We start from the raw sequence: 27,441 nt of genomic DNA on the forward strand, positions 1-27,441 counted from the left end.
GATGCAAGTTGATTTGTAAATCACTGAGTCGTCACCTGGACTTGCATTTAAGATTTAGGTTGCAGTTAAGCACTTTGCCAATAAAATGTTGGATAATAAAGACGTCCATTCTCTTCTATTCTAACCATGTGTCATGACGTTGGCCTGGGGGGGTAGGTTTATGACAGTCATAAATTCCTCTTCCCCAGTTTTTCCTCTCTACCCTACTGATGTGACATTTGAAAACCCCTTGGTTAACATAGAGATTCTGGGAACATCAGAAGGTGGGGGGAAATTAACTATATTCTGGTAATCCGACCAATTGAACATATGTGGTGGTACTTGATGAATATGATGTCAGTTCGGTTGTCATCTGAGACATTCTCATCAATTTTTTATTTATTTTTATTTCACCTTTATTTAACCAGGTAGGCAAGTTGAGAACAAGTTCTCATTTACAATTGCGACCTGGCCAAGATAAAGCAAAGCAGTTCGATAGATACAACGACACAGAGTTACACATGGAGTAAAACAAACATACAGTCAATAATACAGTATAAACAAGTCTATATACAATGTGAGCAAATGAGGTGAGAAGGGAGGTAAAGGCAAAAAAGGCCATGGTGGCAAAGTAAATACAATATAGCAAGTAAAAATAAAAATAAAAATAATGGGGTGCAAAGGAGCAAAATAAATAAATAAATTAAATACAGTTGGGAAAGAGGTAGTTGTTTGGGCTAAATTATAGGTGGGCTATGTACAGGTGCAGTAATCTGTAAGCACTTGGAGCGAGTGGTCCGGGTTGGAGCCTTCCTTTCCCCCTTCTGATGACCAGGTGGCGAATCGCATCTCTGCATGTCTGGCAGACATATCAGTGTGGATGACGGATCACCACCTCAAGCTGAACCTCGGCAAGACGGAGCTGCTCTTCCTCCCGGGGAAGGACTGCCCGTTCCATGATCTCGCCATCACGGTTGACAACTCCATTGTGTCCTCCTCCCAGAGCGCTAAGAACCTTGGCGTGATCCTGGACAACACCCTGTCGTTCTCAACCAACATCAAGGCGGTGGCCCGTTCCTGTAGGTTCATGCTCTACAACATCCGCAGAGTACGACCCTGCCTCACACAGGAAGCGGCGCAGGTCCTAATCCAGGCACTTGTCATCTCCCGTCTGGATTAATGCAACTCGCTGTTGGCTGGGCTCCCTGCCTGTGCCATTAAACCCCTTCAACTCATCCAGAACGCCGCAGCCCGTCTGGTGTTCAACCTTCCCAAGTTCTCTCACGTCACCCAGCTCCTCCGTTCTCTCCACTGGCTTCCAGTTGAAGCTCGCATCCGCTACAAGACCATGGTGCTTGCCTACGGAGCTGTGAGGGGAACGGCACCTCAGTACCTCCAGGCTCTGATCAGGCCCTACACCCAAACAAGGGCACTGCGTTCATCCACCTCTGGCCTGCTCGCCTCCCTACCACTGAGGAAGTACAGCTCCCGCTCAGCCCAGTCAAAACTGTTCGCTGCTCTGGCCCCCCAATGGTGGAACAAACTCCCTCACGACGCCAGGACAGCGGAGTCAATCACCACCTTCCGGAGACACCTGAAACCCCACCTCTTTAAGGAATACCTAGGATAGGATAAGTAATCCCTCTCACCCCCCCCCCCTTTAAGATTTAGATGCACTATTGTAAAGTGACTGTTCCACTGGATGTCATAAGGTGAATGCACCAATTTGTAAGTCGCTCTGGATAAGAGCGTCTGCTAAATGACTTAAATGTAAATGTAATGTAGATGCTCTGACAGTTGGTGCTTAAAGCTAGTGAGGGAGATAAGTGTTTCCAGTTTCAGAATTTTTGCAGTTCGTTCCAGTCACTGGCAGCAGAGAACTGGAAGGAGAGGCGGCCAAAGAAAGAATTGGTTTTGGGCGTGACTAGAGAGATATACCTGCTGGAGCATGTGTTACAGGTGGGAGATGCTATGGTGACCAGCGAGCTGAGATAAGAAGGGACTTTACCTAGCAGGGTCTTGTAGATGACATGGAGCCAGTGGGTTTGGCGAAGAGTATGAAGCGAGGGCCAGCCAACGAGAGCGTACAGGTCGCAATGGTGGGTAGTATATGGGGCTCTGGTGACAAAACGGATTGCACTGTGATAGACTTCATCCAATTTGTTGAGTAGGGTATTGGAGGCTATTTTGTAAATGACATCGCCAAAGTCGAGGATTGGTAGGATGGTCAGTTTTTCAAGGGTATGTTTGGCAGCATGAGTGAAGGATGCTTTGTTGCGGAATAGGAAGCCAATTCTTGATTTAACTTTGGATTGGAGATGTTTGATATGGGTCTGGAAGGAGAGTTTACAGTCTAACCAGACACCTAAGTATTTGTAGTTGTCCACGTATTCTAAGTCAGAGCCGTCCAGAGTAGTGATGTTGGACAGGCGGGTAGGTGCAGGTAGCAATCGGTTGAAGAGCATGCATTTAGTTTTACTTGTATTTAAGAGCAATTGGAGGCCACAGAAGGAGAGTTGTATGGCATTGAAGCTTGCCTGGAGGGTTGTTAACACAGTGTCCAAAGAAGGGCCGGAAGTATACAGAATGGTGTCATCTGCGTAAAGGTGGATCAGGGACTCACCAGCAGCAAGAGCAACCTCATTGATATATACAGAGAAGAGAGTTGGTCCAAGAATTGAACCCTGTGGCACCCCCATAGAGACTGCCAGAGGTCCGGACAGCAGACCCTCCGATTTGACACACTGAACTCTATCAGAGAAGTAGTTGGTGAACCAGGCGAGGCAATCATTTGAGAAACCAAGGCTGTCGAGTCTGCCGATGAGGATGTGGTGGTTGACAGAGTCGAAAGCCTTGGCCAGATCAATGAATACGGCTGCACAGTAATGTTTCTTATCGATGGCGGTTAAGACATCGTTTAGGACCTTGAGCGTGGCTGAGGTGCACCCATGACCAGCTCTGAAACCGGATTGCATAGCAGAGAAGGTATGGTGAGATTCGAAATGGTCGGTAATCTGTTTGTTGACTTGGCTTTCGAAGACCTTAGAAAGGCATGGTAGGATAGATATAAGTCTGTAGCAGTTTGGGTCAAGAGTGTCCCCCCCTTTGAAGAGGGGGATGACCGCAGCTGCTTTCCAATCTTTGGGAATCTCAGACGACACGAAAGAGAGGTTGAACAGGCTAGTAATAGGGGTGGCAACAATTTCGGCAGATAATTTTAGAAATAAAGGGTTCAGATTGTCTAGCCCGGCTGATTTGTAGGGGTCCAGATTTTTCAGCTCTTACAGAACCTCAGCTGACTGGATTTGGGAGAAGGAGAAATGGGGAAGGCTAGGAGTAGCCAGGTGGAAAGCATGGCCAGCCGTAGGAAAATGCTTATTGAAATTCTCAATTATGGTGGATTTATCAGTGGTGACAGGGTTTCCTATCTTCAGTGCAGTGGGCAGCTGGGAGGAGGTGTTCTTATTCTCCATGGACTTTACAGTGTCCCAGAACTTCTTTGAGTTAGTGTTGCAGGAAGCAAATTTCTGCTTGAAAAAGCTAGCCTTGGCTTTTCTAACTGCCTGTGTATAACGGTTTCTAGCTTCCCTGAACAGCTGCATATCACGGGGGCTGTTCGATGCTAATGCAGAACGCCATAGGATGTTTTTGTGTTGGTTAAGGGCAGTCAGGTCTGGGGAGAACCAAGGGCTATATCTGTTCCTGGTTCTACATTTCTTGAATGGGGCATGTTTATTTAAAATGGTTAGGAAGGCATTTAAAAAAAAATATCCAGGCATCCTCTACTGATGGGATGAGATCAATATCCTTCCAGGATACCCCGGCCAGGTCGATTAGAAAGGCCTGCTCGCTAAAGTGTTTCAGGGAGCGTTTTACAGTGATGAGTGGAGGTCGTTTGACCGCTGACCCATTACGGATGCAGGCAATGAGGCAGTGATCGCCTCATTGCCTTGGTTGAAGACAGCAGAGGTGTATTTAGAGGGGAAGTTGGTTAGGATGATATCTATGAGGGTGCCCGTGTTTAAGGCTTTGGGGGGGTACCTGGTAGGTTCACTGATAATTTGTGTGAGATTGAGGCCATCAAGTTTAGATTGTAGGATGGCTGGGGTGTTAAGCATGTTCCAGTTTAGGTCGCCTAGCAGCACGAGCTCTGAAGATAGATGGGGGCAATCAGTTCACATATGGTGTCCAGAGCACAGCTGGGGGCAGAGGGTGGTCTATAGCAGGCGGCAACAGTGAGAGACTTGTTTTTAGAGAGGTGGATTTTTACAAGTAGAAGTTCAAATGGTTTGGGTACAGACGTGGATAGTAGGACAGAAGTCTGCAGGCTCTTTGCAGTAGATTGCAACACCGCCCCCTTAGGCAGTTCTATCTTGTCTGAAAATGTTGTAATTTGGAATTAAAATTTGAGAATTTTTGGTGGTCTTCCTAAGCGAGGATTCAGACACAGCTAGAACATCCGGGTTGGCAGAGTGTGCTAAAGCAGTGAATAGAACAAACTTAGGGAGGAGGCTTCTAATGTTAACATGCATGAAACCAAGGCTATTACGGTTACAGAAGTCATCAAAAGAGAGCGCCTGGGGAATAGGAGTGGAGCTAGGCACTGCAGGGCCTGGATTCACCTCTACATCGCCAGAGGAACATAGGAGAAGAATAAGGGTACGGCTAAAAGCAATAAGAATTGGTCGTCTAGAACGTCTGGAACAGAGAGTAAAAGGAGGTTTCCGGGGGCGATAAAATAGCATCAAGGTATAATGTACAGACAAAGGTATGGTAGGATGTGAATACAGTGGAGGTAAACCTAGGTATTGAGTGATGAAGAGAGAGATATTGTCTCTAGAAACATCATTGAAACCAGGAGATGTCATTGCATGTGTGGGTGGTGGAACTAATAAATTGGATAAGGTATAGTGAGCAGGACTAGAGGCTCTACAGTGAAATAAGCCAATAAACACTAACCAGAACAGCAATGGACAAGACATATTGACATTAAGGAGAGGCATCCTTAGTCGAGTGATCAAAAGGGTCCAGTGATTGGAGTGGTTGGTTTGGGGGTCACGGCGATTTAGACAGCTAGCCAGGACATCGGTAGCAAGCTAGCATAGGTTGGAGGTCTGTTAGCCACCTCTTGCGTTCCGTCAGTAGATTAGTGGGGTTCCGTGTGGTAGAGGGATTAGTCCAAATCACACAACAAAAAAATAAAAACAATAGATAGATTATAGAGGCCCAAGAATAAACATAATAATAATAAAAATAAATAAATTGTCCGATTGTCTATTCCGAGAGCAGCCGGTAAGACAGCTAATGGTTAGCAGGCCGCAGATGGGCGTTCAGGTAACGTCGCGACGGAGGAGCCAGCCGGATCTCCTTCGGGTAGATAACGTCAGCAGTCCAGTTGTGAAGGCCCGGTGGGGCTCCGCGTAGGCAGTAAAACGGGTCCGGATAGGTGACTGCAGCCCAGGAGTGATTGACGGAGCTCAGGAGTGATTGACGGAGCTGGCTAGCTCCGGAGTAATTGATGTTTGCTCCGGAATCGACGAGAGCAGATAGACACACGGATAGCAGCTAGCTAGCTGTGAGATCCGGGAATGAATGTCCAGAGAGCAGTTGAAATCCAAGGACATGGAGAGAAAAATTGGTCCGGTATGTTCCGAGCCGCGCTGCGCCGTACAAAACTGGTGATAGATTTTCAAGCTAAATGATAGCTGATGACCACAAACCGTGGTTAGCTGAATACTAACGATTTGCCAGTAAAGAAGCTAACTAGCTTCTGAACTAGCTTCTGGCTAGCTTCTGGCTAGCTTCTTGAAGGATTGCAGATTTGAGGTAAATAATACTTATTTATAAATATAAATTGGTGAGGCGGGTTGCAGGAGAGTGTTTTGAAGATGAGTTGATGGAAAATAAAAAATAAAATTTATGTGAAAAAAAGTTGTAAATATATATATATACACAGGACACGACAAGGACAAAAGACGTCTGAACTGCTATGCCATCTCGGGACTTAATGATAAGATGACAAACTCTACAGTGGAAAGTCTACACATCAGAGTTATCGGATTCACATGGAATTGTTGTTCAATTTAAACGTTTGAATATTAAATTATTTGTGATGGGATGAAATGTGATTTTAGCTTCTAAAATGTGAGATTTGGGTTTTCATAAGGTTAGGGCTATGCTCAATCAGTGGCCCGGCCCTGTGAAGGGACATGGGCTATAAAACGTTTCAGACACCCTTCTCGCTCCACTATATAAAGCCTTGACGAAAATGTAACTATCTGTTCCAAGTCCGTGAGGTCTACAGCCTCTGCGTTAAAAGGACTAACATGTCAACTACAGAACTAAGCCAACCTCAGTGTGAGCTTTGGTTGTGAATGGTATGAACTTTGAACTCTTATTCACTACAGAAGTGATACATCCTAGCCGTTGAGTTAGCAACAGCAGCTGCAAACGAGGATTAGGAAAGAACAGACAGAGTATCCCGTCTACCACACAACAACGTTACTACAATGTATCCAATTGACTCCCAGAGACATTCTTCAAAGAACAAAAGGACTCGGTTTGGCAACACGGCCTTCCATCTACCACCAACCTACCGAAGCGCAGCTCAGAGTAAATATTTATTGCATTTTCCTTTTCCAAATGGGCGGTAATGTAGAATGCATAAGATACTGTATTTACGATAGCACAGCTTCTACCTTTGTTACTCAGTCTTCCCGCTCTTTCACTCAAACCCAGACCCTTTTCTTTTGTGTAACCAGCTGTCATATCTTTTCCGCCCGCTAGGGACGTTTTCCTTTATGACGTCATTTGTAATTAAGGTATGATTCATTCTTTGTATATGTATTTCTGTGTGATTAGTTAGGTATTTAGTAAATAAATAATTCAACCCAATTTTGTATTGCTGATTCAACTTGTTAGCCAGGGTTCGTGAAGATAATCAAGAATTTACAACTTTCAGATGAGACTGAATTAAGGTGACAATTAATATTGACTGCTATTGATGTAAAATATTACTAGGTCTTTTTGTTTGTTTATTTGGAAGATAACAGCTCTATAAATATTATTTTGTGGTGCCCCGACTCTCTAGTTAATTAAATTTACATGATTAGCTCAATCAGGTAATATTAATTACGGAGAAAGGATTTTATAGAATAGCATGTCATATCACTTAATCCGGCATAGCCAAAGACACGACACATGTTAATGGATAGAGAATAATGACATCCTAAGGAAAGAACTAAGAAGTCAAATCCATCTACCTTCTTGTTGATGTTCATGTCCTCCATCTTGGCTTTGAGCAGCTTCATCTTGTTCATGGTGATAGAGTTCTCCAGGGATGGCTGTCCCAGAGCCAAGCCCCCCGTCTCATCGTCGTCATCCTCCTCTTCTGTGTACATGTTGAACACTGAGCCACCACTGGAACACACATGGACACAAAGACACACATATTAACAACTTGGACAGAAAATGCAAAGATCACACATAGACAGGCCTTTTACGGGGGAATAGATCAACAGCTAACAGAGAAATATATCCTGTTCTGAACTGTCCTAAACTACTTTAGTCCACAATGTCGTCACGCATTTACCCATCCTGACATTGACCAGAAATTTGAGGAAGAATATAAACTAGGCCTATTTTTAGACTGTCTCTGTGTAGAACTGTCATTTTAATGACGTATTGTTGACATGCTGGCCCTAACCCTAAACAATTTCATTCCCTATGCTTAAACCTTGGACCTGCCACCTACTCTTCCTAATAAAGCACACAGATCTAAGATCTGTATATCGTCTCAGAGTGGAAAATTATTAAATTGAATTGGGACTGGGAAATTGGTATTGCACTATTCTGAAAGTGGACTGTGCTCACCTGAGTGATTCTGAGACAGGGGTCAGAGTTCCATCCCCTCGGTCGACGACCCGGAAGAAGCTGAGCTGGTCTCCCTCTCGGTACACCAGAAAAGTGACCTGCTTGCTGCCAGGTAGACTCTTATCCCAGCCCTCCTCCCTGCCTCCCTCCATTACCTCCACCATATCCTTCACTGGGTCCTCAACAGGCACTGAAGGAGAGAGAAATATACTACATCTGCATTTCTTGCTGTAAGGGGTTTTAGACTGGGTTTCTGTACAACAGTTTGTGACATCGGCTGATGTAAAAAGGGCTTAATAAATCAATTTGATTGAACACGTCAGCCAGGCAGGCAGCCAGCCAGCCAGCCACTCAGACAGTCAGCCAGCCAGCCAGTCAGCCAGCCAGCCACTCAGTCACTCAGTCTGTCAGCCACTCAGTCAGTCAGTCAGTCAGTCAGCCACTCAGTCAGTCAGTCAGTCAGTCAGCCACTCAGTCAGTCAGTCAGTCAGTCAGCCAGCCACTCAGTCAGTCAGTCAGTCAGTCAGCCAGCCACTCAGTCAGTCAGTCAGTCAGTCAGCCACTCAGTCAGTCAGTCAGTCAGCCACTCAGTCAGTCAGTCAGTCAGTCAGCCACTCAGTCAGTCAGTCAGTCAGTCAGTCAGCCACTCAGTCAGTCAGTCAGTCAGTCAGTCAGTCAGTCAGTCAGTCAGCCACTCAGTCAGTCAGTCAGTCAGTCAGCCAGTCAGTCAGTCAGTCAGTCAGTCAGTCAGCCACTCAGTCAGTCAGTCAGTCAGCCACTCAGTCAGTCAGTCAGTCAGCCACTCAGTCAGTCAGTCAGCCACTCAGTCAGTCAGTCAGCCACTCAGTCAGTCAGCCACTCAGTCAGTCAGCCACTCAGTCAGTCAGCCACTCAGTCAGTCAGCCACTCAGTCAGTCAGCCACTCAGTCAGTCAGCCACTCAGTCAGTCAGCCACTCAGTCAGTCAGCCACTCAGTCAGTCAGCCACTCAGTCAGTCAGTCAGCCACTCAGTCAGTCAGTCAGCCACTCAGTCAGTCAGTCACTCAGTCAGTCAGTCAGTCACTCAGTCAGTCAGTCACTCAGTCAGCCACTCAGTCAGTCAGTCAGTCAGTCAGTCAGCCACTCAGTCAGTCAGTCAGCCACTCAGTCAGTCAGCCACTCAGTCAGTCAGCCACTCAGTCAGTCAGCCACTCAGTCAGTCAGTCAGTCAGTCAGTCAGTCAGCCAGTCAGTCAGCCACTCAGTCAGTCAGCCAGTCAGTCAGTCAGTCAGTCAGTCAGCCAGTCAGTCAGTCAGTCAGTCAGCCACTCAGTCAGTCAGTCAGTCAGCCAGCCACTCAGTCAGTCAGTCAGTCAGTCAGTCAGTCAGTCAGTCAGCCAGTCAGTCAGTCAGTCAGTCAGTCAGCCAGTCAGTCAGTCAGTCAGTCAGTCAGCCACTCAGTCAGTCAGTCAGTCAGTCAGCCAGCCACTCAGTCAGTCAGTCAGTCAGTCAGCAGCCACTCAGTCAGTCAGTCAGCCACTCAGTCAGTCAGTCAGTCAGCCACTCAGCCAGTCAGTCAGTCAGCCACTCAGTCAGTCAGTCAGTCAGCCACTCAGTCAGTCAGTCAGTCAGTCACTCAGTCAGTCAGTCAGTCAGTCAGTCAGCCACTCAGTCAGTCAGTCAGTCAGTCAGCCACTCAGTCAGTCAGCCACTCAGTCAGTCAGCCACTCAGTCAGTCAGCCACTCAGTCAGTCAGCCACTCAGTCAGTCAGCCACTCAGTCAGTCAGCCACTCAGTCAGTCAGCCACTCAGTCAGTCAGCCACTCAGTCAGTCAGCCACTCAGTCAGTCAGCCACTCAGTCAGTCAGCCACTCAGTCAGTCAGCCAGTCAGTCAGTCAGTCAGTCAGTCAGTCAGTCAGTCAGTCAGTCAGTCAGCCACTCAGTCAGTCAGTCAGTCAGCCACTCAGTCAGTCAGTCAGTCAGCCACTCAGTCAGTCAGTCAGTCAGCCACTCAGTCAGTCAGTCAGTCAGCCACTCAGTCAGTCAGTCAGTCAGCCACTCAGTCAGTCAGTCAGTCAGCCACTCAGTCAGTCAGTCAGCCACTCAGTCAGTCAGTCAGTCAGTCAGTCAGTCAGTCAGCCACCCAGTCAGTCAGCCACCCAGTCAGTCAGTCAGTCAGCCACTCAGTCAGTCAGTCAGTCAGCCACTCAGTCAGTCAGCCACTCAGACAGTCAGTCAGCCACTCAGACAGTCAGACAGTCAGTCAGCCACTCAGACAGTCAGTCAGCCACTCAGACAGTCAGTCAGTCAGCCACCCAGTCAGTCAGCCACCCAGTCAGTCAGCCACTCAGACATTCAGTCAGTCAGCCACTCAGACATTCAGTCAGTCAGCCACTCAGACATTCAGTCAGTCAGCCACTCAGACATTCAGTCAGTCAGCCACTCAGCCACTCAGTCAGTCAGCCACTCAGTCAGTCAGCCACTCAGTCAGTCAGCCACTCAGACAGTCAGTCAGTCAGCCACTCAGACATTCAGTCAGTCAGCCACTCAGACAGTCAGTCAGTCAGCCACTCAGACAGTCAGTCAGTCAGCCACTCAGACAGTCAGTCAGTCAGCCACTCAGACAGTCAGTCAGTCAGCCACTCAGACAGTCAGTCAGTCAGCCACTCAGACAGTCAGTCAGTCAGCCACTCAGACAGTCAGTCAGTCAGTCACTCAGACAGACAGTCAGTCAGTCACTCAGACAGTCAGTCAGTCACTCAGACAGTCAGTCAGTCAGTCACTCAGACAGTCAGTCAGTCAGCAAAGCCACTCAGACAGTCAGTCAGCAAAGCCACTCAGACAGTCAGTCAGCAAAGCCACTCAGACAGTCAGTCACCAAAGCCACTCAGACAGTCAGTCACCAAAGCCACTCAGTCAGTCAGCCACTCAGCCAGCCAGCCACTCAGTCAGCCAGCCAGTCAGCAGCCAGCCAGTCAGTCAGCCAGTCAGTCAGTCAGCCAGCCAGCCACTCAGCCAGCCAGCCACTCAGCCAGCCAGCCACTCAGCCACTCAGCCAGCCAGCCACTCAGCCAGCCAGCCACTCAGTCAGCCAGCCACTCAGTCAGCCAGCCACTCAGTCAGCCAGCCACTCAGTCAGCCAGCCACTCAGTCAGTCAGTCAGTCAGTCAGTCAGTCAGTCAGTCAGTCAGCCAGCCACTCAGTCAGCCACTCAGTCAGTCAGTCAGTCAGTCAGTCAGTCAGTCAGTCAGTCAGTCAGTCAGTCAGTCAGCCACTCAGTCAGTCAGCCAGCCACCCAGACAGTCAGTCAGTCAGCCACCCAGACAGTCAGTCAGACAGTCAGTCAGCCACTCAGACAGTCAGTCAGTCAGCCACCCAGACAGTCAGTCAGACAGTCAGTCAGCCACTCAGACAGTCAGTCAGCCACTCAGACAGTCAGTCAGCCACTCAGACAGTCAGTCAGCCACTCAGACAGTCAGTCAGTCAGTCAGTCAGCCACTCAGACAGTCAGTCAGTCAGTCAGTCAGTCAGCCACTCAGACAGTCAGTCAGCCACTCAGACAGTCAGTCAGTCAGCCACTCAGACAGTCAGCCACTCAGTCAGTCAGTCAGTCAGCCACTCAGTCAGTCAGCCACCCAGTCAGTCAGCCACCCAGTCAGTCAGACAGTCAGCCACTCAGACAGTCAGTCAGCCACTCAGACAGTCAGTCAGCCACTCAGACAGTCAGTCAGCCACTCAGACAGTCAGTCAGCCACTCAGACAGTCAGTCAGCCACTCAGACAGTCAGTCAGCCACTCAGACAGTCAGTCAGCCACTCAGACAGTCAGTCAGCCACTCAGACAGTCAGTCAGCCACTCAGACAGTCAGTCAGCCACTCAGACAGTCAGTCAGCCACTCAGACAGTCAGTCAGTCAGTCACTCAGACAGTCAGTCAGTCAGCCACTCAGACAGTCAGTCAGTCAGCCACTCAGACATTCAGTCAGTCAGCCACTCAGACATTCAGTCAGTCAGCCACTCAGACATTCAGTCAGTCAGCCACTCAGACATTCAGTCAGTCAGCCACTCAGACATTCAGTCAGTCAGCCACTCAGACATTCAGTCAGTCAGCCACTCAGACATTCAGTCAGTCAGCCACTCAGACAGTCAGTCAGCAAAGCCACTCAGACAGTCAGTCAGCAAAGCCACTCAGACAGTCAGTCAGCAAAGCCACTCAGACAGTCAGTCAGCAAAGCCACTCAGTCAGTCAGCCACTCAGCCAGCCAGCCACTCAGTCAGCCAGCCACTCAGTCAGTCAGTCAGTCAGTCAGTCAGCCAGCCAGCCAGCCACTCAGTCAGTCAGTCAGTCAGCCAGCCAGCCAGCCACTCAGTCAGTCAGTCAGTCAGTCAGTCAGCCAGCCAGCCACTCAGTCAGTCAGTCAGTCAGTCAGTCAGTCAGCCAGCCAGTCAGTCAGTCAGTCAGTCAGTCAGCCAGCCAGCCACTCAGTCAGTCAGTCAGCCAGCCAGCCAGTCAGTCAGTCAGTCAGTCAGCCAGCCAGCCACTCAGCCAGCCAGCCACTCAGCCAGCCAGCCACTCAGTCAGCCAGCCACTCAGTCAGCCAGCCACTCAGTCAGCCAGCCACTCAGTCAGCCAGCCACTCAGTCAGCCAGCCACTCAGTCAGCCAGCCACTCAGTCAGCCACTCAGTCAGCCACTCAGTCAGTCAGTCAGCCACTCAGTCAGTCAGTCAGCCACTCAGTCAGTCAGTCAGTCAGTCAGTGTCAGTCAGTCAGCCACTCAGTCAGCCACTCAGTCAGTCAGTCAGTCAGTCAGCCAGCCACCCAGACAGTCAGTCAGTCAGTCAGCCACCCAGTCAGTCAGCCAGCCACCCAGACAGTCAGTCAGTCAGCCACCCAGACAGTCAGTCAGCCAGCCACCCAGACAGTCAGTCAGTCAGCCACCCAGACAGTCAGTCAGCCAGCCACCCAGACAGTCAGTCAGTCAGCCACCCAGACAGTCAGTCAGTCAGCCACCCAGACAGTCAGTCAGCCAGCCACCCAGACAGTCAGTCAGTCAGCCACCCAGACAGTCAGTCAGTCAGCCACCCAGACAGTCAGTCAGCCACTCAGACAGTCAGTCAGTCAGCCACTCAGACATTCAGTCAGTCAGCCACTCAGACAGTCAGTCAGACAGTCAGTCAGCCAGCCAGTCAGCCAGCCAGTCAGCCAGCCACTCAGCCAGCCACTCAGCCAGCCACTCAGCCAGCCAGCCACTCAGCCAGTCAGCCAGCCACTCAGTCAGTCAGCCAGCCACTCAGTCAGTCAGCCAGCCACTCAGTCAGTCAGCCAGCCACTCAGTCAGTCAGCCAGCCACTCAGTCAGTCAGCCAGCCACTCAGTCAGTCAGCCAGCCACTCAGTCAGTCAGCCAGCCACTCAGTCAGTCAGCCAGCCACTCAGTCAGTCAGCCAGCCACTCAGTCAGTCAGCCAGCCACTCAGTCAGTCAGTCAGCCACTCAGTCAGTCAGTCAGCCACTCAGTCAGTCAGTCAGTCAGCCAGCCACTCAGTCAGTCAGTCAGTCAGTCAGCCAGTCAGCCAGCCACTCAGTCAGTCAGTCAGCCAGCCACTCAGTCAGTCAGCCAGCCACTCAGTCAGTCAGCCAGCCACTCAGTCAGTCAGCCAGCCACTCAGTCAGTCAGCCAGCCACTCAGTCAGTCAGCCAGCCACTCAGTCAGTCAGCCAGCCACTCAGTCAGTCAGTCAGCCAGCCACTCAGTCAGTCAGTCAGCCAGCCACTCAGTCAGTCAGTCAGTCAGCCAGCCACTCAGTCAGTCAGTCAGTCAGCCAGCCACTCAGTCAGTCAGTCAGTCAGCCAGCCACTCAGTCAGTCAGTCAGTCAGTCAGCCACTCAGTCAGTCAGTCAGTCAGTCAGCCACTCAGTCAGCCAGCCACTCAGTCAGTCAGTCAGTCAGTCAGTCAGTCAGCCAGCCACTCAGTCAGTCAGTCAGTCAGTCAGTCAGTCAGCCAGCCACTCAGTCAGTCAGTCAGTCAGTCAGCCAGCCACTCAGTCAGTCAGTCAGTCAGCCAGCCACTCAGTCAGTCAGTCAGTCAGCCAGCCACTCAGTCAGTCAGTCAGTCAGCCAGCCACTCAGTCAGTCAGTCAGTCAGCCAGCCACTCAGTCAGTCAGTCAGTCAGCCAGCCACTCAGTCAGTCAGTCAGTCAGCCAGCCACTCAGTCAGTCAGTCAGTCAGCCAGCCACTCAGTCAGTCAGTCAGTCAGCCAGCCACTCAGTCAGTCAGTCAGTCAGTCAGCCAGTCAGTCAGTCAGCCAGCCACTCAGTCAGTCAGTCAGCCAGCCACTCAGTCAGTCAGTCAGCCAGCCACTCAGTCAGTCAGTCAGTCAGCCAGCCACTCAGTCAGCCAGCCACTCAGCCACTCAGTCAGCCAGCCACTCAGTCAGTCAGCCAGCCAGCCACTCAGTCAGTCAGCCAGCCAGCCACTCAGTCAGTCAGCCAGCCAGCCACTCAGTCAGTCAGTCAGCCAGCCACTCAGTCAGTCAGTCAGCCAGCCACTCAGTCAGTCAGTCAGCCAGCCACTCAGTCAGTCAGCCAGCCACTCAGTCAGTCAGCCAGCCACTCAGTCAGTCAGCCAGCCACTCAGTCAGTCAGCCAGCCACTCAGTCAGTCAGCCAGCCACTCAGTCAGTCAGCCAGCCACTCAGTCAGTCAGCCAGCCACTCAGTCAGTCAGCCAGCCACTCAGTCAGTCAGCCAGCCACTCAGTCAGTCAGCCAGCCACCACTCAGTCAGTCAGCCAGCCACTCAGTCAGTCAGCCAGCCACTCAGTCAGTCAGCCAGCCACTCAGTCAGTCAGCCAGCCACTCAGTCAGTCAGCCAGCCACTCAGTCAGTCAGCCAGCCACTCAGTCAGTCAGCCAGCCACTCAGTCAGTCAGCCAGCCACTCAGTCAGTCAGCCAGCCACTCAGTCAGTCAGCCAGCCACTCAGTCAGTCAGCCAGCCACTCAGTCAGTCAGCCAGCCACTCAGTCAGTCAGCCAGCCACTCAGTCAGTCAGCCAGCCACTCAGTCAGTCAGCCAGCCACTCAGTCAGTCAGCCAGCCACTCAGTCAGTCAGCCAGCCACTCAGTCAGTCAGCCAGCCACTCAGTCAGTCAGCCAGCCACTCAGTCAGTCAGCCAGCCACTCAGTCAGTCAGCCAGCCACTCAGTCAGTCAGCCAGCCAGCCACTCAGTCAGTCAGCCAGCCAGCCACTCAGTCAGTCAGCCAGCCGCTCAGTCAGTCAGCCAGCCGCTCAGTCAGTCAGCCAGCCACTCCGTCAGTCAGCCAGCCCCTCCGTCAGTCAGCCCCTCCGTCAGTCAGCCCCTCCGTCAGTCAGCCACCAAGTCTTTCATGGACACTGACCAAGATAAAAAAAACAACCAAACACTTCATGGACATTAGGTGTGAGAGTCGAGACTGTTAGGGTAGTGTTCATCAAATCAACATGTTGCTTTAGAAGCTTACAGGACTAGAATAGGTGAATTTACTGTGTGTGAATACTTATGGGTGTACAGTAGTGAAGGCAGAGAAATCCCAACACATCTCCCCCTAGCTACCTACCTCTCCTGGTGTTGATTGGTCCTCCTCTCATGGCTAGCACCAGCTTCAGAGTACAGCCCTCAGCAATACTGCAGAAACACAAATAGACAGACCACAAGATAAATGTCAGCAATGTTGAAGCTGTCCCAAGTCCCTTGGAAGGATCGGTTAAGCCATCATCTTATTGCTTTGCCTTACAGCTAGCTTGATCGTTCAGGCACGGGTGGTGTTCATTAGGGCACGCAGCAGAAAATGTATCATTATCAAAAAACAAATGTGCATTACCAGGTAGTCTTTCCCTGTTTCAGTTGGTTTTCTTAAGTTTGGCGCCCAATAAACATTGACTGGGAAAACGATAATTATTCCGGAACAAACATCGTTCCTCTGTCAGTCAGTCTGCGCTCCAGATGAACTTATGCACACATCTGGGAATTCCATTGGAATTCAAACGGAACGTCCGTTTTATACAAATCCACCCGCTCTCGCCCTCCATTTCTCAGACTTCAAAAGGATGTTTTGTTGTTACTCAGACCTAACTAAACCTCACCGGGGACAGATCATGTGAAAAATTAAGCGACAAGCATTCATGACGCAACCACCATCTGCAATCTGTAGACTGGGTCTGTATCTAATAAAACTGACAACTCACAAACACATTCAATATGTGACTGTAGCCAATTCGGCATCTTTGGTTCATTGATATCAGGGCTTGGGGAGAAAATGTATTCAATACAAGGAGAGTTCATTTCAAAGCATATAGTCAAGTCCTCCACTTCACTATGTTCAATTAACCACTAATTACAAGATCAAAGTTGATGGTTCGTTTACAGGGCATTGCTATATATGAAAATAGGTTCCAGTTAACTGACCAGAGTTGAATTATTATATATATATTTTTTTTAAGGGTTATGTTAATTAGGGCACGTAACAGGAAACATTTTTAAATGCTTTGGAACATAAAGGTAAAATAACTACTTTTACTTGGTCCATGTAGACCCTCCCAGTTTCATTCAGTTTGGTGCCATATGAACACGACCTAGTTAAACTCACCTGTAATCATGCAGACAGTACTCATCCTCCAGCTCCAAGTTGTTCCAGATCAGGTGTTGCTGGGCAACAGGAATACCTGGGGGTGGGGGGGGGGGGGGCACGAGAGAGCGAGCAAGACGACAGAACAGACAGAGGTGAGTTTACACAAGATCTCCCTCCAACCTCATAACCAAGTAAGGAATTACCGTACAGAAGACCCCTCTCATTTCCACCAACCTTTTAGGCTAACCACACAGGAAGAACTCCAGTACAGAACACCCCTCTCATTTCCACCACCTTTTAGGCTAACCACACAGGAAGAACTCCAGTACAGAACATCCATGAACAAAAGTACTACAAGACACTGAGAAATCAACTAACTTATGTGGTTAGAAAGTAAAGCAGAGAAAGAAGGTAGTCACCTCATACAAGTACTTGGGAATATGGCTAGACAGTACACTGTCCTTCTCTCAGCACAAAGATGCAGGCTTAAATCTAGACTATCGTAAATCGCTCCTCTTTTACTCCTTCTGCCAAACTAACCCTGATTCAGATAATCATCCAACCTAATCTAGATTACAGAGACGTAATTTATAGATTGGCAGGTAAGGGTGCTCTTGAGCGGCTAGATGTTCTTTATTGTAGTCTCTACCTTCTTGCCCTTTGTGCTGTTGTCTGTGCCCAATCATGTTAAACCATGTTTTGTGCTGCTGCCATGCTGTGTTGTCATGTGTTGCTGCCATGCTGGGTTGTCTTAGGTCTCTTTTTATGTAATCTTGTCTCTTTTCGTGGTGTGTTTTGTCCTATATTTTCATTTTATTTTAAATCCCAGCCTCCATCCCCGCAGGAGGCCTTGTGGTAGGACGTCATTGTAAAGAAGAATTTGTCCTTAACTGACTTGCCTTGTTAAATAAAGGTTACATAAACTATTTAAAAAAGAAGAACCATAGCCTGACAACTCAATTCGTCCGCTGCTCTGTCAATCGCTACATACTTTTAGTCTGAGACTGCCATCATTGAAGTCGTCTGTGGTGACGAGGGGCATAGTACAAAACAAAGGCCACCAGCTGTTGGATCGTCTAACCAATCAAGAGTATCAAAGCCAATGACATTTTAAAACCGCCGCAATACCCACACGCGTTCTGGCCCAACCCATCAGTTTGTGGACCAATCAGAAGGTCCCGAATGTGTTCGTATTTGGTGAAATCGTGGAGGTACTCTGCTTCAGACTCATTGCGGAGAAGAAACTAACGTCTGTAGGCGTGGTGTAATTTTGGACCGTAACAAGGAGTGTGGGTAGCCAGGCAACAAGAAACATACTTAATTTCTAGTATGGCCAGAAAGTGACGACACTATAGAGGCCATATTCACAAAGCATTTCAGAGTAGGAGGGCTGAACTTGGATCAGGTATCCCGTCAATATAATCTTATTCAGTATCGTCATAAGATTACATTGCCCAATTTCAGGCACTAGATTTCCTGATAATATGTTCACATTACTTGTTATGAAATTCCCACCGTCTTCTAAGTCAGAACACAAAAAAAGACAGTTCTTGGACACTCAGAGGCTTCTCTGTTGAATAAACGCGTCTCTGGCTCCATCCAGTGGGAGGCTGAGTCATTTACAATCCATTTTGTCAGGTCAAATAGGCGAGACCCTTAGAAAAGCAGTTCTAACTTCACTGAACAAAAATATAAACGCATAGAGGCACAGAATAAGTTGAGGAAAAACAAAAAGAAACGAAGGAACTTATTCAAGAAAGATCAAGTGTAATATATTATAAAATAAAGCGAACTGGATGGAATATGGGGAAAAAATGCCAATTATTTTTCAATCTTCAATATAGAAATGCTACCAAAAAAAATGTATTGAAACTTGTTACAAATGGAGTCACGCACAATTCACCGAATGATATTTTGAAAGAGGAAGTAAAGTACTAAGTACTTTAAGAATATGTTTTCGTTTCAGTCTCCACTAACTGAAACTAATTGTATGGATTTTTTCCCCCTCCTATTAAGAATGTAAAATTAACATCTGTACAGAAAGACTCATGTGAAGGCCAAATTGCAGAGGAGAAACTTCTTGATGCAATTAAAGCATTTAAAGCTGGGAAAACTCCAGGGCTGGATGGCATAACAGTGTAAGTATACAAAACGTATTTATTTATTATACTCAGAGGACCATTATTAGCATGTTTTAACCACTCCTATATAAATGGTAGATTATCAGACACACTACAAGGTCTGATATCATTACTATTGAAACAGGACCCAAGTGGTATATATAAAGATCCAGTCCATTTAAAAAAATTGGAGACCTCTTTCACTTCAGTGTTGTGATGCAAAAATCCTAGCAAAATGCTTGGCACATAGAATTAAAAAACGTATTGTCGGATATTATTCATCCTAATCAGACAGGTTTTTTAGATGGACAATAATATAAGCGATGTACTGGAAACAATAGAACACTATGAAATAGAGGACACCAGCCCTGGTTTCCATGGCTGATTTTGAAAAGGCTTTTGATAAAGTATGACTGGAGTTTATATATAAATGCCTAGAATATTTACATTATGGGGAATCTCTTATAAAATGGGTTAAAGTTATGTATAGTAACCCTAGGTGTAAAATAGTAAATAATGGCTACATCTCAGAAAGTGTGAACTATCTAGAGTAAAACAAGGTTGTCCACTATCGGCATATCTATTTATTATTGCCATCGAAATGTTAGCTGTTAAAATTAGATCAAACAATAAAATTAAGGGATTAGAAATCCGTGGCTTAAAAACTAAGGTGTCATTGTACGCTAATGATTCATATTTTAAAACCACAATTAGAATCTCTCCACGGCCTCAGAGGATCTAGATACTTTTGCTATCCTCTCTGGATTAAAACCAAATGATGATAAGTATTGGATCACTAAAAAATGCAAATGTTACATTACCGTGTAGTTTACCAATTAAATGGTCTGACGGAGATGTGGACATACTCGGTATACAATTCCCAAAAGAAAGAAATTCTCACTCCAATACATTTTTACAGAAAGTTAGCAAAAATAGATACGATCTTGCTACCATGGAAAGGAAAAACCCTGTCTATTTGTGGTGAAATCACCCTGATGAACTCTTTAGTCACATCACCGTTGACCTATTTGCTTATGGTTTGCCTACACCTAGTGACCTGCTTTTTAAATTATATGAACAAATATATATATATTCCATTTGATTTGGAATGGCAAGCCAGACAAAATTAAAAGGGCCTATTTATATAATGAATATGAATTCGGAGGGCAGAAATGATTAAATATTAAAGCATTAGACCTCTCACTAAAGGCATCAGTTATATTTAAATCCAAACTGGTTCTCTAGTAAATTGGTAGGAATGTCTCATCCTATGTTCAAGAAGGGCCTTTCCCTTTATTCAGATTACACCCGCTCACTTTCAGGTTGTGTGAAAAGGAAATAATCTACAAAATATCGTTATTTTTTAAACAAGCCTTAGAAAGTTGAAAAGACAGAACAAATAATACAACCAATAGTGGATAAACTCAAATACACGAATTATTTTTTTTTAAACATATTTTTCAAAGAAATGTTTAATAAAGGTATAATTTGTGAATGATATCATAAAAGGATTGATGGAGTTGTCACACATGCAGCTAACACAGACATATGGAAATGTCCGCTCTACCCAAAATTACAACCAACTAATTGCAGCATTACCACAAAAATGGAAGAGGCAAGTAGAAGGGGAAAAAAGTAAGGAACTTGTATGTCGGCCCTGTATTAAAGAACATAAATGGTTAAAGAAAAGTGTGATAAATAAAAACATATACCAATTTAATTTAAGGACCAAAAAAAAAAAAAAAAAACTGACAGCTGTGCCATATAAATTGCAAAATAGCTGGGAAGAGATGTGCGATGTACCCATTCCATGGCACATGGTTTATGAATTGATTCACAACTTTTAATTTTTCAATTACTATACAAAATTCTTGCAACCAATAGAATGTTACACATCTAGGGGATTCATTCTTCCCAGCTCTGCAGATTATGCTGTGAGGAGGCAGAGTCATTAGATCATTTATTTTGGTATTGTCCATATGTAGCTCATTTTTGGTCACAGGTCCAGGAATGGCTGAAGAACTGCAACATGTACCTGCAGCCAACGCCGCATATAGCAATACTGGGTGATTTGAAAAGCCATAATCAATCAATAATATAATAATTATTTTGGCAAAAATCTTCATTTTTAATTTACAATCTGTAGAAGCTATGAGAATAGAAAGGTTCGGTACTTTTGTCAAGCATCACATCACAGTTGGCAAATAGAAATCCAAAATGGATGGTGTTAAGAGATAGATGGGAGGGGTTGAATGGAGCTGAAGGGTGGGACTGGATGGTGTTGAGAGATAGATGGGAGGGGTTGAATGGAGCTGAAGGAAGGACTAATATAACAAGAATCAATGTAAAACATACGGGGTCTGTAAAATGTATATAGGTTCAGAAATGTTGCGAAATAGCAGTTACAAATAGAACTCAAACTGGATGGACAAAAAAACAAACAAAATATAACTACTGTAAAAAATAGTCTGTAAAATGTGTATATGTAAAAACTGAAGATAAAAGCCTAAGAGTTATTGTTTAGGAGTTTACTCCAATTGGGGGAAGGGTGGTAGGGTTTGCGGGGAATAATAAAATGGGGGATGGGAAATGATGCAGACAATTACATTGATGGAAGCAACATTAAGCTGATCCAACCCTTAAGAATTCAAAAATATATATGTGTTGGTCCCATGTTTCAGGAGCTGAAATGGTCCACATGGACAAAATGCTTATTTCTCTCAAAATGTGTTTACATCTGTTAGTGAGCATTTCTCCTTTGCAAAAATTATCCATTCACCTGACAGGTGTGGCATATCAATAAGCTGATTAAACAGCATTATCATTGCACCTTGTGCTGGGGACAATAAAAGGCCACTATAAAATGTGCAGTCAGCATGCTGACCAGAGCCGTTTCCAGAGAATTGAACGTACATTTTTCTACCATCAGCCGCCTCCAACTTTGTTTTAGAGAATTTGGCAGTACGTCCAACCGGCCTCACATCAACGTGTATGGCGTCGTGTGGGCTAGCAGTTTGCTGATGTCAACGTTGTGAACAGAATGTCCCAGGCCCATTGTTGTGCCATTCATCCGCCGCCATCACCTCATGTTTCAGCATGATAATGCACAGCCCCATTTCGCAAGGATATGTACACAGTTCCTGGATGCTGAAAATGTCCCAGTTCTTCCTTGGCCTGCATACTCACCAGACACCCATTGAGCATGTGGGATGCTCTGGATCTACGTGTACGACAGCGTTTTCCAGTTCCCGAAAATATCCAGAATCTTCACACAGCCATTGAAGAGGAGTGGGACAACATTCAAATCAAATCAAAGTTTGTCACATGCGCCAAATACAACAGGGTGAAAATGCTTATTCCACAGGCCACAATCAACATAGTGATCAACTCTATGCGAAGGAGATGTGTCACGATGCATGAGACAAATGGTGGTCACACCAGATACTGACTGGTTTTCTGATTCAGGCACCTACTTTTCTTTTAAGCTCTGTTACCAACAGCTGCATATGTGTATTCCCAGTCATGTGAAATCCATAGATTAGGGCCTAATTAATTTATTTCAATTGACTGGTTTCCTTCTATGAACGGTAACTCGGTAAAATATTTGAAATTGTTGCATTTATATTTTTGTTCAGTATATATAATTACATTTGCTGTACGATAAATAATGCGACCTACAGACTCCCTTTTCTTTCTTTATTTTTTTACATCGAGCGATAAAGGACATCAGAAGAACTGAGAAAAAACACCCTTTTCACAGCATGTGAAATCCAAAGGCCATAGCTTTCTGGGTGAGGGAAGAATAACCTAAAAGGCTAAACTGATCTTAGATCAGCACCCATACTCTGCCACTTTATAAATATGGGTCCAGATGTATTATTTGGAGGGAAAACATTGTGGTTATTTGTTGAGAGGTCAGTTTCACACAGTCAACATGTTCCGCTCTAGCAGACAGCCAGGCTAGGATAAACTCTTTCCAGCAGCACCATCACCAAAGACCAGAAAGACGACTCACTCATGCCCCCTACAGGACATAGCATGCTAAAGACAGACTCAGGCCACAATGAAAACTTTACTCTGAAGACCATGAGAGACTAGCACTTGACTTGAGTGTGAAAACACTCACACATTGACATCTCACGACAGATAAGCTGGGCATAACTAGAGAGCATGACACTTGCAGTGCATAAACAGGCAAGAGTACTCTTCTCTCACTCTACAACCATACTATGGTACTTGAGTTGTGACTTATTTTCCTTCTCTCTACAGCAGAGATTGGAACCTTTGATGGGGTGGTGGCCACTAAAAATACAAACTCACCATGAGGTGCCGCAGTTAAATCCCCCGGAGAGAAATTAATAAAGTACATTTTGTGCAATTCAACACATTTCACCATGGGGTATGGAGAAAATGTTGCTGTTTAAAAGCTAGTTTGGTACAATTACACACATTTTGCCACAGAGGCAGAGAGAAGATTTAGAATTTTATAACTCATTTTACGCACATTTTTTGATTTTAGTGTTAATTTTCGGCAATTCTACACGTTTTGCCATAGGGTGGAGGGAAATGTTTCCAGTTTTTAATATGATACCTGAGTGAGACTGACTAACAAACTCAATGGGGGCCCTGTCTCTATTTCGACCATGATTAATACAAGTTTAGATAGCTGGCCGTTAGACTAATGTTTGCTGACATGGGCTAATTGAGTGGCTATCAGTGACTAACATACTGTAAGAGAAACTGTTTGTGCACAACCAAATTTCTAAATTTCACCTTGTGTATTCTACCTCGCAAAAGTAAGTTTAGAACCCCCAAAAAGTCCCCCACCCCCCAAACAAAAAAATGCCATCCAAAGGCCTTCAAAAAGGGGGCCACATGCCCATCCCTGCTCTACAACCATGCTGGGGTACTTGAGGATTGCCCCCCCCCCCACAGCATCCCATATGGCACCATACTCCCTATACCGTATATAGGGGGGGGGGCTGTGGTCACAAGTAGGGCACAAAATAGGATGTCATTTGGGACACAGCCTCCCTCCCTCTTTCCAGCTCCTCTCCCCACACTGAATACACTCGTTGGCCCAGTGAGTGCTGGAGGGAACCCAGTGTTTGTGAGTGGGCCAGAGCAGTGCCATACTACTCTATTGTGAAGAGGCATGCCCAGTCACGCAGCCCTGACTAACACACCCCCCACTGACTGACTGCAAGAGAGCACAACACGCAGAGAGAGAGAGGTAGAAATAAAATGAGTAGAACCACAAACATCCTCAGATACGGAGCAAGACAAAGAAATACAACAAATTGAACACGTTAGCCCAGGGAATCTCGGCATGGTTGCATCGCTATGGAAATGATAGGCATCTACTATCTAATGACAGTCGACATCCAACCTATCTTCAGATGAGTATGAGTAGGATGAGGAGACAAGCAGGAGGCTACTGTAGACTACTGAGATGCATTCAGAGTAGTTCAAAGAGTCTGTCTCCTGACAGAATTGTTTGTCAATCTCAGCTAGAGACTTTCACCTCTCTGTTGTCAGCACTAGTGCCTGTTAGCTATCTCGAACCTGAGCTTCCTGTAAATCAAACTGCAATTGAAAGGATCTAAATGGCTGTAATTAAAGGATAAAAATTTAAGCAAGGCTTGGGAGGTAGGCCTACCACTGAAGCAAGTGGTAAGCAAGAGCTGCAAGGGACTTACGCTTTTACCAAGCTGTGCGTCATTTTGAACTGTACAAAGCCAATTTGTGGTGATCAATATTGTAAGATATGGCATGATCCTGTCAATTATCTTAGAGCATTAGTCAAATAATGGCTGTTGTAGATAACTAAATAAAAGATTGAACATATGTGGACAGAAACTACAAAGATTCTTGAAGAGCATTATGTATAAATAGCCATATCAATAGTATTAAATAAGAACATGATTTGTGAGGCGAATCAGTGTCCACAGATTCAGTTACTGGTACCATTTACCACACCACTGACAACCGTAGAGAACATATTGACTCCCCTCTGCCTCTTCCGACAGGCTGTCGTACAATATTAAAACCTGAGGAAGAACATGCATAGCTGCATCATAAACGCCTACTTTATTTTTTACAACCGCCATCACTCTACACACAATCTACATCCCAAACGGCACCCTATTCCCCTATGGGCCCTGGTAAAAAAAAAAAGGTAGTGTACTATATAGGGAATAGGATGCCATTTGGGACGCAGACGATGTTCCTCTCCGGAATGCCTCCATCCCCCCCGGCTGTACTTCATCACTACTAAACACACTGGCTCCCAGGGCCTCCCACCTCACCAGGCCCAGCTCAGCTCAGCCGTGGCTGGATTGATGAGGACGTTTGGTGCCTTTAATATCCCAAACGTGCAGTGCTCTATCGAGCTCTCAAGGAAGACGGACGGAGTATGAGGCCGAATAAATGATGAAAGTTAAGTGCTTTGATTAAATAAGGTTTAACGTGTGTGGAAAGCCAACTAGCCAGAGCCCTTGTCTGCTTGGCCGGAGGAGCAGGGTGATATACTAAGTCTGATGCTGTGAGGATACAAATGTTTCTACTAAAACAGAAAGCCATTCTTTGCAATGGAATACATTTGTATCCATCCCTCTTCTTGGCTTAGAAATGTATTTTGCATTGCTTAGCTCATCTTCTATGCAAGAAGAAGGTGAACATCAACATACCTATTATTCTAGGCAGCCAAGATTAGTATTGCATTGAGTCTGAGCTTATTCATAGATCATTTTCAATTGGCCATTTTTCAGGTTGCATTTCACCAGACAGTGTTAGACAGGGAGGGAGCCTATCCTGCTTAAGTAAAGGAAGGGGAAACAGTACAGCCTTGTAGCCTACATGCTGGGTTAGTAAGAGTCACTACTGTACTGTTATATACCGTACCTTCCAGCCTCTGGATCTTGGCCTTGACAGAGATGACAGTCTCAATGGGCGAGACACACAGCTCAAAGCAGGTCCCCGTCAAAGTTTCGATGAACAGCTCCATGGTCTCGTTGAACGGCAACTTGTACTGGAAGGTCCCCACACTGTCGTCGTTATAGATAGGTGGCTCCTTTCTGTTCGGCATCTTGGTGAGGTCAGGACTGCTTTAGCGGGAGGGGGGGGTGAGAGGGGCGGCGGCCCAGGGGAAGGGAGAGGGGGATGGGTGTTCTCCGTTGTCACCACGGTAACACATCATGCAGGAAGCCCCAAGCTGTGGAGAGAGAGAGGTCTCAGTACCTTGACCTTTCTTCTAAGTCCAAGGTCATCCGTTCTGCTCCTCATACAGACACCATGAGGCAAGAGACAAAAACAGTGATTTGTACCAGTCTAATGCACTGCATCTCAGTGCTATAGGAGTCACTACAGACCCTGGTTCGATTCCAAGCTGTATCACAACCGGCCGTGATTGGGAGTCGTACAATTGGCCCAGCGTGGTCCGAGTTAGGGTTGGCCATCATTGTAAATAAGAACTGTCTTGCCTAGTTAAATAAAGGTTCAATAAAAATGTAAGTAGGGAAGGAGGGGTGGAGTTGACATGCCTGTATGAACCTGGTAGGTAAGGAGTCCTTTACTTCCCTGACAACACACAATCAACTATCAACATGAAACATCTAAGTCCTACATTATGCAAGGAGACCTAACTCCTCTGTTAATACGAGTGAGCAGAATACAAAGCATTCCATTATGTCATTCGGAAGAAATGCGTATTAAAATATTATCACACCAAGACACACACTGAAATGTCACCAACTCTGTCACCTTAAATAGGCATAGGTCTATATGAGAGAGCAATAGTTCAGATCAAGAAATTACAGTCAAATTTTAGTGACAAGTGTAAATCTTTACAAGCACCTTCATGAAACATTCTGCAGAGAACAAGGCCCAGGCCACAGCTCCTGGCTGCAATATAGTCAGCTGTTAGCCTATATAAAGCCATTGGGAGGAGTATGTGGTGTCAAACACAGACAACTCTCTGCAGGCACTGTGGCAGGCCTCTTTGACAGTTAACCCGTATGTTATGTGACTGCAGTAACATTTACATTTTAAAAGCATGCAAATGCAAGTTGTGGGCTGATTGATAGGCAAACAACCTGAGATCCCTTTCACACCAACACTGTAAAGACCACTTTAACTGTATTCCCAATGTTTAAGGCTATATTATACCATTTTAACAGTCAGCTGCCCTAAATGTGTGTCAATCGTGAAAACAAAAGGTCTTAATATTTCCTTTATCAGTGGCTTGCTTGTTACACATGGCAAATACTTGACAAAGGATGTTAACTTGAAGGCTATCTAGTTAATACACGACCAGACAGCAAGGTTCTCTGTCTCACCAGAAACCCTAGCGTTTTGAACTCACCTTAGCAGCATCCCAAGACTAGCTGGCAAGAGTACACCGGCGATGGCTGTCGTCCCAAGACTACAAATACTCCGTATGTTAGCTAGCTTGACACAATAAAATAGCACAAATGAAAGACAGTAGTAGCGAACTAAATGCATTCATTATTTAGCTAGCTAGCAAGTTCGTTAATCTAACGTTAATCTATATGTTGCCACTAGCTAGCTAGCTAGCGAGCTAACCAGTTTAGCAACCCAAACAATGGTTACCTTGCTTGGGTCGATGGCTGGCTGGCTAGCAAGCTGCTTCGCCTACTCTCCTCTTCAGATTCGACATTGTAGATTAGAATCAAAAGGGTCTGCTTATCTTCATGCTTAAATAGAAAAAGAAACGCTTGAAAGCTTCCCTTATTGCCCATGAACTGTGATAGATTGGTAAACCTTTTAGGTTTTCGTGAACTCTACTCATCTCACCTGTCAAAAAACAGGAGGCTCCTGAACCAGCCCATTGTGACTCTCTTGATTGACAACAAAGGCATCCAATAACGCAAC

General features: G+C 46.1%; 1 protein-coding gene across 7 annotated transcripts in view; it reads right to left on the minus strand.

The window, feature by feature from the left end:
- Positions 1–27,388, minus strand: part of LOC124041116 (AN1-type zinc finger protein 4-like) — a 44,834-nt gene extending 17,446 nt beyond the window's left edge. For 2 of the 7 annotated variants that reach the window (XM_046358303.1, XM_046358310.1), the window contains exons 1-7: positions 27,160–27,387; positions 26,912–26,997; positions 25,453–25,762; positions 16,448–16,523; positions 15,419–15,486; positions 7,852–8,041; positions 7,242–7,398 (exon numbers count right to left, since the gene is read on the minus strand). In XM_046358303.1, the coding sequence (XP_046214259.1) occupies positions 7,242–7,398; positions 7,852–8,041; positions 15,419–15,486; positions 16,448–16,523; positions 25,453–25,636 (675 nt within the window). In that variant the 5' untranslated portion in view covers positions 25,637–25,762; positions 26,912–26,997; positions 27,160–27,387. The other 5 variants (XM_046358307.1, XM_046358308.1, XM_046358304.1 and 2 more) reach the window with 5 other exon arrangements.
- Positions 27,389–27,441: the final 53 nt, after the last annotated feature.

The sequence above is a fragment of the Oncorhynchus gorbuscha genome, linkage group LG08 (assembly GCF_021184085.1).
Source record: "Oncorhynchus gorbuscha isolate QuinsamMale2020 ecotype Even-year linkage group LG08, OgorEven_v1.0, whole genome shotgun sequence".
Classification (NCBI taxonomy): domain Eukaryota; kingdom Metazoa; phylum Chordata; class Actinopteri; order Salmoniformes; family Salmonidae; genus Oncorhynchus; species Oncorhynchus gorbuscha.